This window comes from Agelaius phoeniceus, chromosome 1 (genome assembly GCF_051311805.1).
Source record: "Agelaius phoeniceus isolate bAgePho1 chromosome 1, bAgePho1.hap1, whole genome shotgun sequence".
Classification (NCBI taxonomy): domain Eukaryota; kingdom Metazoa; phylum Chordata; class Aves; order Passeriformes; family Icteridae; genus Agelaius; species Agelaius phoeniceus.
In genome coordinates, this window is record NC_135265.1 from 155142013 (window position 1) to 155158883 (window position 16871).

Sequence of the window (16871 nt, forward strand, 5' to 3'; positions counted from 1 at the left end):
GTCACCACCCCGGTGCCCCCCAAAGCCACTCCAGTGCCACCAGCAGTGCCACCCTGCCTTTAATGGTGTCCCCCCAGTGGCACCACCTCAGTGTCACTCCAGTGCCACCCCAGTGTCACCCAAAGCCACCCCAGTGCCCCCCTGGTGTCCCTCACTGGTGTCCCCACAGTGTCACCACCCAGTGTCACCCCAGTGCCACCACCAATGTCCCACCAGTGCCACCACTGTCATCGCAGTGCCACCACGTCAGTGCCACCAGCCCAGTGCCCCCCAAAGCCACCCCAGTGCCACCTGGTGGGTGCCACCCCAATGCTACCACCAATGTCCCACCAGCAGTGCCACCACCACTGTCACCCCAGTGCCACCAGCAGTGCCACCCTGCCTTTAATGGTGTCCCTGCAGTGTCACCACACCGGTGCCACCCTGATGTCCTTCACGGGTGTCCCCAGTGTCACCACCCCAGTGCCACCTCAGTGTCATCACCCCAGTGCCACCACCCCAGTGCCACCCAAAGCCACCACAGTGCCACCAGCTGGGTGCCACCCTGCCTTTAATCGTGTCCCCACAGTGTCACCCACCCCAGTGCCACCCTGATGTCCTTCACAGGTGTCCCCAGAGTGCCAGCACCCCAGTGCCACCAGCTGGGTGCCACCCTGCCTTTAACGGTGTCCCCGCCGCGGTGCCCCCCTTGTGTCCCCTCAGTGGTGTCCCCAGCAGTGTCCCCTGCCCCGCTCCCGCAGTGTCCCCAGCAGTGTCCCCAGCAGTGTCCCCTCAGTGCTGTCCCCAGCAATGTCCCCTGCCCCGCTCCCGCAGTGTCCCCAGTGTCCCCAGCAGTGTCCCCTCAGTGGTGTCCCCAGCAGTGTCCCCTGCCCCGCTCCCGCAGTGTCCCCAGCAGTGTCCCCTGCCCCGCTCCCGCAGTGTCCCCAGCAGTGTCCCCTCTGTTGTCCCCTCAGTGCTGTCCCCAGTGTCCCCTGCCCTGCTCCCGCAGTGTCCCCAGCAGTGCCACCACCCCTGTGTCCCTCTGTTGTCCCCTCAGTGGTGTCCCCAGCAGTGTCCCCTGCCCCGCTCCCTCAGTGTCCCCAGCAGTGCCCCTGCAGTGTCCCCTCAGTGCTGTCCCCAGTGTCCCCTCAGTGCTGTCCCCAATGTCCCCTGCCCCGCTCCCGCAGTGTCCCCAGCAGTGCCACGCTGGCGGCCACCCTGACCCAGGGCACGGCCCCCGGTGCCACCGCGTCCCCGAGCGCCACCAGCGCCGCCGCCACCGCCCCGGGGCCGCTCCCGGTGAGCAGCGCCAGCGCCAGCAGCGAGGCCGCCGTCAGCGCGGTGACAAAGTGACCCGCGGGGACAAAGTGGCCCTGGGTGAGGAAGCGCGGCCACCCCGCGGCCAGCGCGGCCACCGCGGTGCCCGAGGCCAGCAGGAGCCCGGCGGTGGCGCCGTCACCGCTCAGGCGGTGGCACCCGAAGGCCACCAAGGGCTGGGACAGCACCGAGCAGATCCAGGAGCCCGGCGGGGACAATGGCGGCACCTCGGGGACAGCGCGGGGGGGACACGGAGGGGACAGCGCGGAGCTGGCGGCCACCAGGGCCTGCAGCAGGAAACCGGCGGCCGGGCCAGGGGTCACCTGCGGGGACAGCGGGGACAGAGGGGACATCAGGGGACAGCAGGGGACAGTAGGGACATCAGCGGGGACAGCAGGGGGACAGCAGGGGACAGCAGGGGGACATCACAGGGGGGACATGGGGGTGTCATGGGGACATCACAGGGGGGACATGGGGACAGCAGGGGACAGCAGGGGACAGCAGGGGGACAGAGGGGACATCACAGGGACATGGAGGTGTCATGGGGACAGCATGGGGGTATCATGGGGACATCAGGGGACAGCATGGGGACAGCATGGGGACAGCAGGGGGACAGCAGGGGACATCAGGGGACAGCATGGGGGACATCAGGGGACAGCTGGGGACAGCATGGGGACAGCGGGGACAGAGGGGACATCAGGGGACAGCATGGGGGACAGCAGGGACATCAGCGGGGACAGCAGGGGACAGCATGGGGACATCACAGGGGGGACATGGGGACAGCAGGGACATGGGGACATCAGGGGACAGCATGGGGACAGCACAGGGGGGACAGCATGGGGGACAGCAGGGGACAGAGGGGACAGAGGGGATATCAGGGGACAGCAGGGGACAGCATGGGGGTATCATGGGGACAGCAGGGGGACATCACAGGGACATGGGGACAGCAGGGGACATCAGGGGACATCACAGGGACATGGGGGTGCCATGGGGACAGAGGGGACATCATGGGGACAGCATGGGGACATCACAGCGGGGACATGGTGGGGATGTCATGGGCACATTGTGGGGACATCAGGGGGACATTGTGGGGATGTCATGGGGACATCAGGGGACATGGTGGGGACATCACAGGGGGGACATGGGGATGTCATGGGGACAGCAGGGGACAGCAGGGGGGACATGGTGGGGACATCATGGGGACATCACAGGGGGGACATGGTGGGGATGTCATGGGCACACATTGTGGGGACATGGTGGGGACATTGTAGGGACATTATGGGGATGTCATGGGGACATCAGGGGACAGAGGGGACATCAGGGGACATCATGGGGACAGCAGGGGACAGCAGGGGACATCACAGGGACATGGGGACAGCAGGGGGACATCATGGGACATCATGGGGACAGCAGGGGACATCAGGGGACAGCAGGGGGACAGAGGGGACATCAGGGGACATCAGGGGGACATCACAGAGACATGGTGGGGACATGGTGGGGACATCAGGAGAACATGGTGGGGACATGACGGGGGGACATGGGGACGTCATGGGGACAGCAGGGGACAGCACAGGGGGGACACGGTGGGGACGTCACAGGGACATCCCAGGGTGCCACCCCAATGCTACCACCAATGTCCCACCAGTGCCACCACCACTGTCACCCCAGTGCCACCCCAGTGTCACCATCAGCACCAGCAGTGCCACCACCACCACTGTCATCGCAGGGCATGGGGGGGACATGGGGACAGCAGGGGACAGCACAGGGGGGACATGGTGGGGACATTGTGGAGACATGGCGGGGACATTGTGGGGACATCATGGGGATGGGGTGGTGGCCGGGCCTGTCACCTCTGGGGACATCATGGGGACATTGAGGGGACATTGGGGGGCCAGGGGTCAGGGCACGGCACGGGTGACACAGGTGGCACAGGTGGCACAGGTGACACAGGTGACACTGTCCCCCCTGCCCCTGCCATCCCCACTCCCCCCTGTCCCTGGTGTCCCCAGGGTGTCCCCAAGGTGTCCCCCGGGTGTCCCCAGGGTGTCCCCGAGGTGTCCCCAGGGTGTCCCCAAAGTGTCCCCGAGGTGTCCCCAGGGTGTCCCCGAGGTGTCCCTGAGGTGTCCCCAAGGTGTCCCCAGGGTGTCCCCAGGGTGTCCCCGAGGTGTCCCTGAGGTGTCCCCAAGGTGTCCCCAGGGTGTCCCCAGGGTGTCCCCGAGGTGTCCCTGAGGTGTCCCCAAGGTGTCCCCAGGGTGTCCCCAGGGTGTCCCCAGGGTGTCCCCAAGGTGTCCCCAGTGTCCCCAAGGTGTCCCTGGTATCCCCAAGGTGTCCCCAAAGTGTCCCCAGGGTGTCCCTGAGGTGTCCCCAAGGTGTCCCCAAGGTGTCCCCAAGATGTCCCCAGGGTGTCCCCAGGGTGTCCCCAGTGTCCCCAAGGTGTCCCCAGGGTGTCCCCAAGGTGTCCCCAAGGTGTCCCCAAGGTGTCCCCAGGGTGTCCCCAGTGTCCCCAGAGTGTCCCCAATGTCCCCAGGCTGTCCCCAGGGTGTCCCCGGTGTCCCCACTGTCCTCAGGGTGTCCCCAAGGTGTCCCCAGGGTGTCCCCGGTGTCCCCAGGGTGTCCCCGGTGTCCCCAATGTCCCCAAGGTGTCCCCAAGGTGTCCCCAATGTCCCCGAGGTGTCCCCAAGGTGTCCCCAGTGTGTCCCCGAGGTGTCCCCAGGGTGTCCCCAAGGTGTCCCCAAGGTGTCCCCAGTGTGTCCCCAAGGTGTCCCCAGTGTCCCCAAGCTGTCCCCAAGGTGTCCCCGAGGTGTCCCCAAGGTGTCCCCAATGTCCCCAAGGTGTCCCCAAGGTGTCCCCAGGGTGTCCCCAGGGTGTCCCCAGAGTGTCCCCAAGGTGTCCCCAAGGTGTCCCCGGTATCCCCGAGGTGTCCCCAGGGTGTCCCCAGGGTGTCCCCAGGGTGTCCCCAGGATGTCCCTGGTGTCCCCAATGTCCCCAGGGTGTCCCCAGGGTGTCCCCAAGGTGTCCCCAAGGTGTCCCCAGGGTGTCCCCGCAGTGTCCCCAAGGTGTCCCTGGTATCCCCAAGGTGTCCCCAAGGTGTCCCCAGGGTGTCCCCAGGGTGTCCCCGCAGTGTCCCCAAGGTGTCCCCAGGGTGTCCCCAGGTGTCCCCAAGGTGTCCCCAAGGTGTCCCCAATGTCCCCAAGGTGTCCCCAGTGTGTCCCCAAGGTGTCCCCAGTGTGTCCCCAGTGTGTCCCCAAGGTGTCCCCAAGGTGTCCCCAGGGTGTCCCCAAGGTGTCCCCGGTGTCCTCAAGGTGTCCCCAGTGTGTCCCCAGTGTGTCCCCAGGGTGTCCCCAGTGTGTCCCCAGTGTGTCCCCAAGGTGTCCCCAGGGTGTCCCCAAGGTGTCCCCAGGGTGTCCCCAGGGTGTCCCCACCTGTCTGGCGGCGAGGGCGCAGCCCAGGCTGGTGACACAGAGCAGGGCGTGTGCCAAGGCCACCCCGGTGTCCCCCATGGCTCCAGGGGGACCTGCGGGGACAGCGCGAGGTCACGGGGTCCCCTCCCCTCCCACACTGACACCACCCTCAGTGTCCCCAAGGTGGCCCCAAGGTGGCCCCAACCCCCACAGTGTCCCCAAGCCCTCCCCAGTGTCCCCAAGGTGTCCCCAAGCCCCCTCAGTGTCCCCAAGGTGTCCCCAAGCCCTCTCAGTGTCCCCTCCATGTCCCCAAGGTGTCCCCAAGCCCTCTCAGTGTCCCCTCCATGGCCCCAAGGTGTCCCCAAGCCCCACCGGTGTCCCCTCCATGTCCCCAAAGTGTCCCCAAGCCCCCCAGCTGTCCCCTCCATGTCCCCAAAGTGTCCCCAAGCCCCCTCAGTGTCCCCTCCATGTCCCCAAGGTGTCCCCAAGCCCCCTCAGTGTCCCCCAGGTGTCCCCAAGCCCTCCCAGTGTCCCCTCCATGTCCCCAAGGTGTCCCCAAGCCCCCCAGCTGTCCCCTCCATGTCCCCAAGGTGTCCCCCTGTCCCCTCCCCTGTCCCCAAGCCCCTCCAATGTCCCCATGCCCCTCCCGGGTGTCCCATCCCTGTCCCGGTGTCCCCAAATCCTCCAGGTGTCCCCAAGCCCCCCCGGTGTCCCCTCCCGGTGTCCCCAATGTCCCCAATGTCCCCAAGCCCTCCCAGTGTCCCCTCCCCTGTCCCAGTGTCCCTCTGTCCCTGTGTCCCGCTCTTGTCCGGATGTCCACAAGCCCCCCGGATGTCCCCAAGCCCCCCCAGTGTCCCCCTGTCCCTGTGTCACCCCTGTCCCGGTGTCCCCAAGTCCCCCCAGTGTCCCCCTGTCCTGCTGTCCCCAAGCCCCCCCAGTGCCCCCCTGTCCTGATGTCCCCCTGTCCCAGTGTCCCCAAGCCCCCCCAGTGTCCCCAAGCCCCTCATGTGTCCCCAAGTCCCCCCAGTGTCCCCCTGTCCTGATGTCCCCCTGTCCCCTCCCCTTTCCCGCTTTCCCCCTCGGTGTCCCCAGGACCCCCAGGTGTCCCCAAATCCTCCAGGTGTCCCCAAGCCCCCCCTGTCCCAGTGTCCCCAATGTCCCCAAGTGTCCCCAAGCCCCCCACAAGATGTCCCCAAGGCCCCCCTGTCCCCGTGTCCCTTCCCTTGTCCCGGTGTCCCCCTGTCCCGCCCCTGTCCCGCCCCTGTCCCGCCCCTGTCCCGCTGTCCCTCCGGTGTCCCCCAAGCACCCCCACAATGTCCCCTGTCCCCCCAGATGTCCCCAAGCCCCCCCAGATGTCCCCCTGTCCCCTCCCCTGTCCCACTGTCCCCGGTGTCCCCAACCCCCTCAATGTCCCCAACCCCCCCGTGTCCCCCTTGTCCTCTCCTGTCCCCCTGTCCCCGTGTCCCCCGGCCATTGTCCCCAATCCCACCTTGTCCCATCTGTCCCCTCCCCTATCCCGGTGTCCCCTCCTGTCCCCAGGTCCCCTCCCCTGTCCCCATGTCCCGACCCCCTCCTGCTGTCCCCAACCCCCCCAGATGACCCCGTGTCCCCACCCCTGCCCCGGTGACCCCCATGTCCCCCAGATGTCCCCAATCCCCCCCTGTCCCCCCTGTCCCGGTGTCCCCCAGATGTCCCCAATCCCCCCAATCCCCTCCTGTCCCGGTGTCCCCATGTCTCCCAGATGTCCCCCAGATGTCCCCAATCCCCTCCTGTCCCCCCTGTCCCGGTGTCCCCGTGTCCCCACCCCTGTCCCCCCTGTCCCCCAGATGTCCCCAGTCCCCCCCCGTGTCCCCACCCCTGTCCCGGTGTCCCCCAGATGTCCCCAATCCCCCCCTGTCCCCCCTGTCCCCCCCTGTGTCCCCGTGTCCCCCCCCCGGTACCGCCACTTCCGGCAGCGGCCGCGAGCCCGGAGCGCGCGCGGGGCCGGGGGCGTGGCCGAGCGCGCTGATTGGCTGAGAGCCCTACGGGGGCGCGACCGAGCGCGCTGGTTGGCTGAGAGCCCTACAGGGGCGTAGCCAATTTCTGATTGGCTGAGAGCTCTGCTGGGCGGGGCTGACGAGCCATATACGGGCATCGAGCCGCGGTGGGCGGGGCTAGGGGCGGTGGGAACATTGTGTGGGCGTGGCTTGGTGTGGGCGTGGCTAATTAGGGTAGAGAGGGCTGGGGATTGGCTGGGTTATGGGTGGGCGTGGCTAATGAAGGCAGAGAGGGCTGGGGATTGGCTGAGTTATGGTGGGCGGGGCTAATTAGGGCAGAGAGGGCTGGGATTGGCTGGGTTACGGGTGGGCGTGGCTATTAGGGCAGAGAGGGCTGGGATTGGCTGGGTTACGGGTGGGCGTGGCTATTAGGGCAGAGAGGGCTGGGATTGGCTGGGTTATGGTGGACGTGGGTAATTAGGGAAGAGAGGGCTGGGGATGGGATAGTGGGTGTGGCTTTGATGTGGGCGGGGCTAATTAGGGTAATTAGACCTGGGCGATGGGATTGTGGGCGTGGTTCTGAGTGGGAGGGGCTAATTAGGGTAATTAGGGCTCAGGGTGAGACACCGGGTGTAGATTGATGTGGGATTTTGGGTGTTGAGAGCTGGAATTTTGGGATGTTGGATTTTGGGATTTTGGGATGTTGGGATTTTGGGGTTTGGGTGTTGAGTGCTGGAATTCTGGGATGTTGGGATTTTGGGGTGTTGGGATTTTGGGATTTTGGGATTTGGGATGCTGAGCGCTGGAATTTTGGGATGTTGGATTTTGGGATTGTGGGGTTTTGAGATTTTGGGATGTTGAGTGCTGGAATTTTGGGATGCTGGGATCTTTGGATGTTGGGGATGTTGGATTTTGGGATGTTGGGAATGTTGGATTTTGGGATTTGGGGATTTTGGGATGCTGAGCGCTGGAATTCTGGGATGTTGGGATTTTTGGATGTTGGCGATGTTGGATTTGGAATGTTGGATTTTGGGATTTTGAGATTTTGGGATGTTGAGCGCTGGAATTTTGGGATTGTGGGGTTTTGGGATGTTGGGTGCTGGAATTCTGGGATGTTGGGATTTTTGGATGTTGGGGATGTTGGATTTGGAATGTTGGATTTCGGGATTTTGGGATTTTGGGATGTTGAGATTTTGGGATTTTGGGGTTTGGGATGTTGAGTGCTGGAATTTTGGGATGTTGGATTTTGGGATTTTGGGGTGTTGGGTTGTGTTTGAATTTTGGGATGTTGGGAATTGGGATGTTGGGATTTTGGGGTTTGGGATGTTGAGTGTTGGAATTTTGGGATTGTGGGGTTTTGGGATGTTGAGTGCTGGAATTTTGGGCCTGTTGGATTTTGGGTTTTGGGCTTGTTGGATGTTGGGATTTTGGGACTTTTTGGGGATTTGGGGATTTGGGGATTTGGGACCCTGGGATTTCAGGATTCGCTGAGATTTTGAAATGCTGGGATTTGGGGTTTCAGGATTTGGGGATTTCAGGATTTAGGGATTTGGGATTTCAGAATTTGGGGATTCTGGGACTTTGGGATTTTGGGATTTGGGGACTTGGAGATTTGGAGATTTCAGGATTTAGGGATTTGGAGATTTGGGGATTTGGAGATTTGGGGATTTTGGGATCCTGGGATTTCAGGATACTCTTGGATTTGAGGATGCTGGGATTTGGGACTTTGGAGATTTGGGGTTTCGGGATTTGGGATTTGGGGATTTGGGATTTCAGGATTTGGGGATTTGGAGATTTGGGATTACAGAATTTGGGCATTTTGGGACTTTGGGATTTGGATATTTGGGGATTTGGGGATTTGGGGATTTGGGGACACTGAGATTTCAGGATACTCTTGAATTTGGGGATGCTGGGATTTGGGATTTGGAAAATTTGGAATTTCAGAATTTGGGGATTTTGGGACTTTGGATATTTGGGGATTTGGGGATTTCAAGACCCTGGGATTTCAGGATACTCTTGAATTTGGGGATGCTGGGATTTGGGACTTTGGAGATTTGGGATTTCAGGATTTGGGGATTTCGGGATTTAGGGATTTCAGAATTTGGGGATTTCAGGATTTAGGGATTTGGAGATTTGGGGATTTCAGGACCCTGGGATTTCAGGATACTCTTGATTTTGGGGATGCTGGGATTTGGGACTTTGGGATTTGGGATTTCAGGATTTGGGGACTTTGGGATTTGGAGATTTGGGGATTTGGGGATTGTGGGACACTGGGATTTCAGGATACGCTGGGATTTTGGAATGTTGGGATTTGGAGTTTCGGGATTTGGGATTTCAGAATTTGGGGATTTTTGCATTTGGGGATTTGGAGATTTGGGGATTTTGGGACACTGGGATTTCAGGATACGCTGGGATTTGGGGTTTTGGGATTTGGGATTTCAGGATTTGGGGATTTCAGGACTTGGGGATTTGGAGATTTGGGGATTTGGGATTTGGAGATTTTGGGACACTGGGATTTCAGGATATTCTTGAATTTGGGGATGCTGGGATTTGGAAGATTTGGGGTTTCGGGATTTGGGATTTCAGGATTTGGGGATTTCGGGACCTTGGGATTTCAGACTTTGGGCATTTCAGGACCCTGGGATTTCAGGATATTCTTGAATTTGGGGACGCTGGGATTTGGGGATTTGGGATTTGGAAGATTTGGGATTTCAGGATTTGGGGATTTCAGGACTTGGGGATTTGGGGATTTGGAGATTTGGGGATTTTGGGACACTGGGATTTCAGGATATTCTTGAATTTGGGGATGCTGGGATTTGGAAGATTTGGGATTTCCGGATTTGGGGATTTCCGGATTTGGGGATTTCGGGACTTTGGGATTTCAGACTTTGGGCATTTCAGGATTTGGGCATTTCAGCACCCTGGGATTTCAGGATCCTCTTGGATTTGGGGACTTTGGCATTCCAGGATTTGGGCTTTACCCCCAGGCTGCCCCCGCCGCTGCTCCACACCCAACACCCGCCGGAATTCTCCCCCCGCTCCAAATTCCCCAAAATCCCCCCAAAATCCCCCAAAACTCCCCCAAAATCCCCCCAAACTCCCCCAAAATCCCCCAAAATCCCCCAAAACTCCCCAAAATCCCCCCAAAATCCACCACCCCCCCCACGGGTGCCACCACCGCCGGTCACTGTCCTTTATTTGGGGACACGGGAGGGGCGGGGGACCTGCCCCGCCATTCCCAAAAAACGGAAAAAGGCGCCCGGGGGACACGGGAGGGGACAGGGAGGGGACAGGGAGGGGACAGGGAGGGGACAAAGGGAGGGGACAAAGGGGGCGTGGCCACCGCCCCCCCCCCCGGTTAAGAGAATTCCTGGACGAATTTGGTGTAGAAGGAGCTGAGCTTGTCCAGAAGGATCCGCAGCTTCTCCGGGGGCGGCAGGATCGTCATCCTGGGCAGGGGCAGGGGGGGACGATGGAAAAAATGGAAATTTGGGGAAATTTGGGGAAAATTCGGGGAAAATTTGGGGAAATTTGGCAAAAATTTGGGGAAGATTTGGCGAAAACTTGGGGAAATTTGGGAAAATTGGGGAAAATTTGTAGAAATTTGGGAAAATTCAGGAAAAATTTGGGGAAATTTGGGGGAAATTTGGGGAAAATTCGGGGAAAATTTGGGGAAAATTCGGGGAAAATTTGGGGAAATTTGGCAAAATTTGGGGAAATTTGGCGAAAATTTTGGGAGAAATTTGGGAAAATTTGCAGAAAATTTGGAGAAACTTGGGGGAAATTTGGGAAAATTCGCCGAAAATTTGGGGAAATTTGGGGAAAATTTGGGGAAATTTGGCGAAAATTTTGGGAAAATTTTGGGGGAAATTTGGGAAAATTTTCAGGAAATTTGGGGGAAATTTGGGGGAAATTTGGGAAAATTCGCAGAAAATTTGGGGAAATTTGGGGGAAAATTCGGGGAAAATTTGGGGAAAATTTGGGGAAATTCGGGGAAATTTCGGAAAATTTGGGGAAATTTGGGGAAATTTCGGAAAATTCGGGAAAATTTGGCGAAAATTTGGGGAAAACTTGGGAAAATTTGCGGAAAATTCAGGAAAATTTGGGGAAATTTGGGGAAAACTTGGGAAAATTTGCGGGAAATTTGGGGAAAATTTGGGGAAATTTGCAGAAAATTTGGGGAAATTTGGGGAAAATTTGGGGAAATTTGGCAAAAATTTGGGGAAGATTTGGCGAAAACTTGGGGAAATTTGGGAAAATTTGGGGAAATTTGGCGAAAATTTGGGGAAATTTGGGAAAACTTGGGGAAATTTGGGGAAATTTGGGAAAATTCGGGGAAATTGGGGAAAATTTGGGAAAAATTTGGGGAAATTTGGGGAAGTTTCAGGAAATTTGGGGAAATTTGGGGAAAATTTGGCGAAAATTTGGGAAAATTTCGGAAATTTGAGAAAATTTGGGGAAATTTGGGAAAATTCCGGAAAATTTGGGAAAATTCTGGGAAATTTGCAGAAAATTTGGGGAAATTTGGGAAAATTCGGGAAAATTTGGAAAAAATTGGGGAAATTTGGGGGGAAATTGGGGAAATTTGGGGAAATTCACGGAAAATTTGGGAAAATTTGGAGAAATTCAGGATAATTTGGGGAAATTTGGGGAAATTTGGGGAAATTCGAGGAAATTTGGGGAAAATTTGGGAAAACTTGGGGAAATTTGGTGAAAATTCGGGAAAAATTTGGGGAAAATTTGGGGAAAATTTGGGGAAATTTCAGAAAATTTGGGAAAAATTGGGGGAAATTTGGGAAAATTCGGGGAAATTTGGGGAAGTTTCAGAAAATTTGGGGAAATTTGGGGAAATTTCGGAAAATTCGGGAAAAATTTGGGGAATTTTCGGAAAATTTGGGGGAAAATTTGGGGAAATTTCGGGAAATTTGGGGAAATTTGGGGAAATTTCAGAAAATTTGGGAAAAATTGGGGGAAATTTGGGGAAATTTGGGGAAATTTCGGGAAATTTGGGAAAATTTTTGAAAAAATTGGGAAAATTCGGGAAAATTCAGGAAAACTTGGGAAAATTTGGGGAACTTTGGGGAAAATTTGGGAAAACTTGGGGAAATTTCGGAAAATTTGGGGAAATTCGGGGAAATTTCGGGAAATTTCAGAAAATTTGGGGGAAATTCGGGGAAATTTGGGAAAATTTGGGGAACTTTGGGAAAATTTGGGAAAATTCGGGAAAAATTTTGGGGAATTTTGGGAAATTTGGCGAAAAAATGGGAAAATTTGGCAAAAAATGGGAAAATTTGGGGAAAATTCGGAAAATTTGGTGGACATTCGGGAAAATTTGGGAAAATTTGGTGGAAATTTGGGTAAATTTGGGAAAAAATTGGGGAAATTTGGCGAAAATTTGGGGAAATTTGGGAAAATTCGGGAAAAATTTGGGGAAATTCGGGAAAATTTGGGAAAACTTGGCGAAAATTTGGGGGAAATTCGGGAAAATTTGGGGGAAATTTGGGGAAAATTTGCGGAAAAATTTGGGGAAATTTCAGAAAATTTGGGAAAATTTGGGGAAATTTGGGGGAAATTTGGGGAAAATGGGAAAATTTTGGGAAATTCGGGAAAATTTGGGGAAATTTGGGGAAATTTGGGGGAAATTTGGGGAAATTTCGGAAAATTCAGGAAAAAATTGGGGAAATTTGGCGAAAATTTGTGAAAATTTGGGGAAACGATTCACAAAATTCCCGCCCTCGAAAATTCCGGCAGGAGGCAAAAAAAATAATTAAAAAAAATTCCCAAAACAAAAATTCAAATTTTTTTTCCCGCCCCCGGTTTTGCGCAGGAATCGGCAAAAGTTGGGGCCGAGGGAAAGGGAGGGGATTTGGGGGGGTTTGGGGATTTGGGGGGGTTTGGGGATTTGGGGATTTGGAAATTTAAAAATTTGGGGATTTGGGGATTTGGGAAGGGGGGATTTGGGAATTTGGAAATTTTAAAATTTGGGGATTTGGGATGGGGGAACAGGGAATTTGGATGGGGGGATTTGGGAATTTGGAAATTTTAAAATTTGGGGATTTGGGAATTTGGAAATTTTAAAATTTGGAGGTTTGGGGATTTAAAAATTTGGGGATTTGGGAATTTGGGAATTTAAAAATTTGGGGATTTGGGGATTTGGGATGGGGGGATTTGGGAATTTGGAAATTTTAAAATTTGGGGATTTGGGATGGGGGAACAGGGAATTTGGATGGGGGGATTTGGGAATTTGGAAATTTTAAAATTTGGGGATTTGGGAATTTGGAAATTTTAAAATTTGGGGATTTGGGGATTTGGGATGGGGGGATTTGGCAATTTGGAAATCTAAAAATTTCGGGATTTGGGATGGGGGATTTGGGGATTTGGGAATTTGGAAATTTAAAAATTTGGAGATTTGGGGGATTTGGGGATTTGGGGTGGGAGGATTTGGGGATTTGGAGATTTGAGGATTTGGGGTATGGGGATTTGGGAATTTGGAAATTTAAAAATTTGGGGATTTGGGATGGGGGATTTGGGGATTTGGGATTTTGGGATGGGGGGATTTGGGATGGGGGAACAGGGAGTTTGGGGATTTGGGATGGGGGGATTTGGGAATTTGGAAATTTAAAGATTTGGGGATTTGGGATGGGAGATTTGGGGATTTGGGGTGGGAGGATTTGGGGATTTGGGATGGGATCTCCCGGGAACAGGGAATTTGGGGTGGGATCCCAGGAACAGGGAATTTGGGATGGGATCCCCCACAAATGGGGAATTTGGGGTGGGGATCTCTCAAGAACAGGGAATTTGGGATGAGGGTCCCAAGAACAGGGAATTTGGGGTGGGATTTGTCAGGAACAGGGAATTTGGGATTGGATTTCCCAGGAACGGGGAATTTGGGATGGGATCTGCCGGGAACAGGGAATTCGGGATGGGATTTGTCAGGAACAGGGAATTTGGGATGGGATTCTCCCTGGGAACAGGGAATTTGGGATGGGGGATCCCAGGAACAGGGAATTTGGGGTGGGATCCTCCCCGGGAACAGGGAATTTGGGGTGGGATCTGCCGGGAACAGGGAATTTGGGATGGGATCTGCCAAGAACAGGGAAATTGGGATGAGGGTCCCAAGAACAGGGAATTTGGGATGGGATCTGCCAGGAACAGGGAATTTGGGGTGGGATTTGTGGGGAACGGGGAATTCGGGGTGGGATCTCCCAGAAATGGGGAATTTGGGGTGGGGATCTCTCAAGAACAGGGAATTCGGGATGAGGGTCCCAAGAACAGGGAATTCGGGATGAGGGATCCCAGGAACAGGGAATTCGGGGTGGGATTTCCCGGGAACAGGGAATTTGGGGTGGGATTTCCCAGGAACAGGGAATTTGGGATGGGATCTGCCAGGAACAGGAATTTGGGATGAGGGATCCGAAGAACAGGGAATTTGGGATGGGATCTCTCCAAGAACAGGGAATTTGGGATGGGATCTGCCAGGAACAGGGAATTTGGGATGGGATTTGCCAGGAACAAGGAATTCGGGGTGGGATTTGTCAGGAACAGGGAATTTGGGATGAGAGATCCGAAGAACAGGGAATTTGGGGTGGGATCTGCCAAAACCAGGGAATTTGGGATTGGATCCTCCCCAGGAACAGGGAATTTGGGGTGGGATTTGTTGGGAACAGGGAATTCGGGGTGGGATTTGTCAGGAACAGGGAATTTGGGATGAGGGTCCCAAGAACAGGGAATTCGGGGTGGGATCTGCCAGGAACAGGGAATTCGGGGTGGGATTTATCGGGAACAGGGAATTTGGGGTGGGATTTTGTCAGGAACAGGGAATTTGGGGTGGGATCTGCCAGGAACAGGGAATTCGGGGTGGGATCTGCCAAGAACAGGGAATTTGGGGCGGGATTTATCAGGAAGAGGGAATTCGGGGTGGGATTTGTTGGGAACAGGGAATTCGGGGTGGGATCCTCCCCAAGAACAGGGAATTCGGGGTGGGATTTATCGGGAACAGGGAATTTGGGGTGGGATCTGCTGGGAACAGGGAATTTGGGATGGGGGTCCCAGGAACAGGGAATTTGGGATGGGATTTATCGGGAACAGGGAATTCGGGGTGGGATTTATCAGGAACAGGGAATTTGGGGCGGGGGATCTCCCGGGACCCACCGGAAGTGGTAGGTGCCCTCCTTCTGTCCGAAGCCGCTGCCGGGGACGACGCAGATCCCGGTTTCCTCCAGGAGCCGCATGCAGAAGAACATGTCCGGGCTCTGCTTCTTCTCCTGGGAATTCGGGACGCAATCCCAGGGTCGGAAAAACGGGGATCCAGCCCCGCAGGGCTCGTCCCACACACCCCACGGGGATCGGGATCCATCCCCAATGAGGCCCACATGGATCAGGATTGATCCCAATGAGTCCCACATGGATCGGGATTGATCCCAATGAGTCCCACATGGATTGGGATTGATCCCAATGAGCCCCACATGGATTGGGATTGATCCCAATGAGTCCCACATGGATCGGGATTGATCCCAATGAGTCCCACATGGATTGGGATTGATCCCAATGAGTCCCACATGGATTGGGATCGATCCCAATGAATCCCACAACTCCTGGGATTGATCTCAATGAGTCCCACATGGATCGGGATCGATCCCAATGAGTCCCACATGGATCGGGATTGATCCCAATGAATCTCACATGGATTGGGATTGATCCCAATGAGCCCCACATGGATCGGGATCGATCCCAATGAATCCCACAACTCCTGGGATTGATCCCAATGAGTCCCACATGGATCGGGATCCATCCCCATGAGTCCCACATGGATTGGGATCGATCCCAATGAATCCCACAACTCCTGGGATTGATCCCAATGAGTCCCACATGGATCAGGATTGATCCCAATGAGTCCCACATGGATCAGGATTGATCCCAGTGAGTCCCACATGGATCAGGATTGATCCCAATGAGTCCCACATGGATTGGGATCGATCCCAATGAATCTCACATGGATCGGGATTGATCCCCATGAGTCCCACATGGATCGGGATCGATCCCAATGAGTCCCACATGGATCGGGATCGATCCCCATGGATCCCACAACTCCTGGGATTGATCCCAATGAGTCCCACATGGATCAGGATTGATCCCCATGAGCCCCACATGGATCGGGATTGATCCCAAGGAATCTCACATGGATTGGGATCCATCCCCATGAGTCCCACATGGATCAGGATTGATCCCCATGGGTAACACATGGATCGGGATTGATCCCCATGGGTCCCACAACTCCTGGGATTGATCCCAATGGGTCCCACGTGGATCGGGATTGATCCCCACGAGTCCCACATGGATCGGGATTGATCCCCATGGGTCCCACGTGGATCGGGATCGATCCCAGTGAGTCCCACATGGATCAGGATTGATCCCAATGAATCCCACATGGATCGGGATTGATCCCAGTGAGTCCCACATGGATCAGGATTGATCCCCATGGGTCCCACATGGATCAGGATTGATCCCCATGGGTCCCACATGGATCGGGATTGATCCCAATGAATCTCACATGGATCAGGATTGATCCCAATGAGTCCCACATGGATCGGGATTGATCCCCATGAGTCCCACATGGATCGGGATTGATCCCCATGGGTCCCACAACTCCTGGGATTGATCCCAATGAATCTCACATGGATCAGGATCGATCCCAATGAATCTCACATGGATCAGGATCGATCCCAATGAATCTCACATGGATCAGGATTGATCCCAATGAATCTCACATGGATCGGGATTGATCCCAATGAGTCCCACATGGATCAGGATCGATCCCAATGAGTCCCACATGGATCGGGATTGATCCCAATGAATCTCACATGGATCAGGATTGATCCCAATGAGTCCCACATGGATCAGGATCGATCCCAATGAGTCCCACATGGATCAGGATCGATCCCAATGAGTCCCACATGGATCGGGATTGATCCCAATGAATCTCACATGGATCAGGATTGATCCCAATGAGTCCCACATGGATCAGGATCGATCCCAATGAGTCCCACATGGATTGGGATTGATCCCAATGAGTCCCACATGGATCGGGATTGATCCCCATGAGCCCCACATGGATCGGGATCGATCCCAGTGAGTCCCACATGGATCAGGATTGATCCCAATGAATCTCACGTGGATCGGGATCGATCCCAATGAGTCC

The 16871-nt window shown here is 55.6% G+C and overlaps 2 protein-coding genes across 2 annotated transcripts in view; both read right to left on the reverse strand.

Annotated features, from left to right (window-relative positions):
- Positions 1-966: 966 nt before the first annotated feature.
- On the reverse strand, positions 967-6693 carry TMEM276 (transmembrane protein 276). The gene is made up of 3 exons (XM_054653768.2): positions 6638-6693; positions 4719-4810; positions 967-1619 (listed from the first exon to the last, which is right to left on the reverse strand). The coding sequence occupies exons 2-3, from the start codon at positions 4794-4796 to the stop codon at positions 1128-1130; spliced, it is 570 nt and encodes a 189-aa protein (XP_054509743.2). The 5' UTR covers positions 4797-4810; positions 6638-6693; the 3' UTR covers positions 967-1127.
- Positions 6694-9852: 3159 nt separating this feature from the next.
- GPT (glutamic--pyruvic transaminase) overlaps positions 9853-16871 on the reverse strand; it is a 35016-nt gene continuing 27997 nt past the window's right edge. Inside the window, exons 10-11 of the mRNA XM_054653764.2 lie at positions 14825-14937; positions 9853-10122 (exon numbers count right to left, since the gene is read on the reverse strand). Of these exons, the coding sequence (XP_054509739.1) occupies positions 10032-10122; positions 14825-14937 (204 nt within the window). The 3' untranslated portion in view covers positions 9853-10031. The remainder of the gene's footprint in view (positions 10123-14824; positions 14938-16871) is intronic.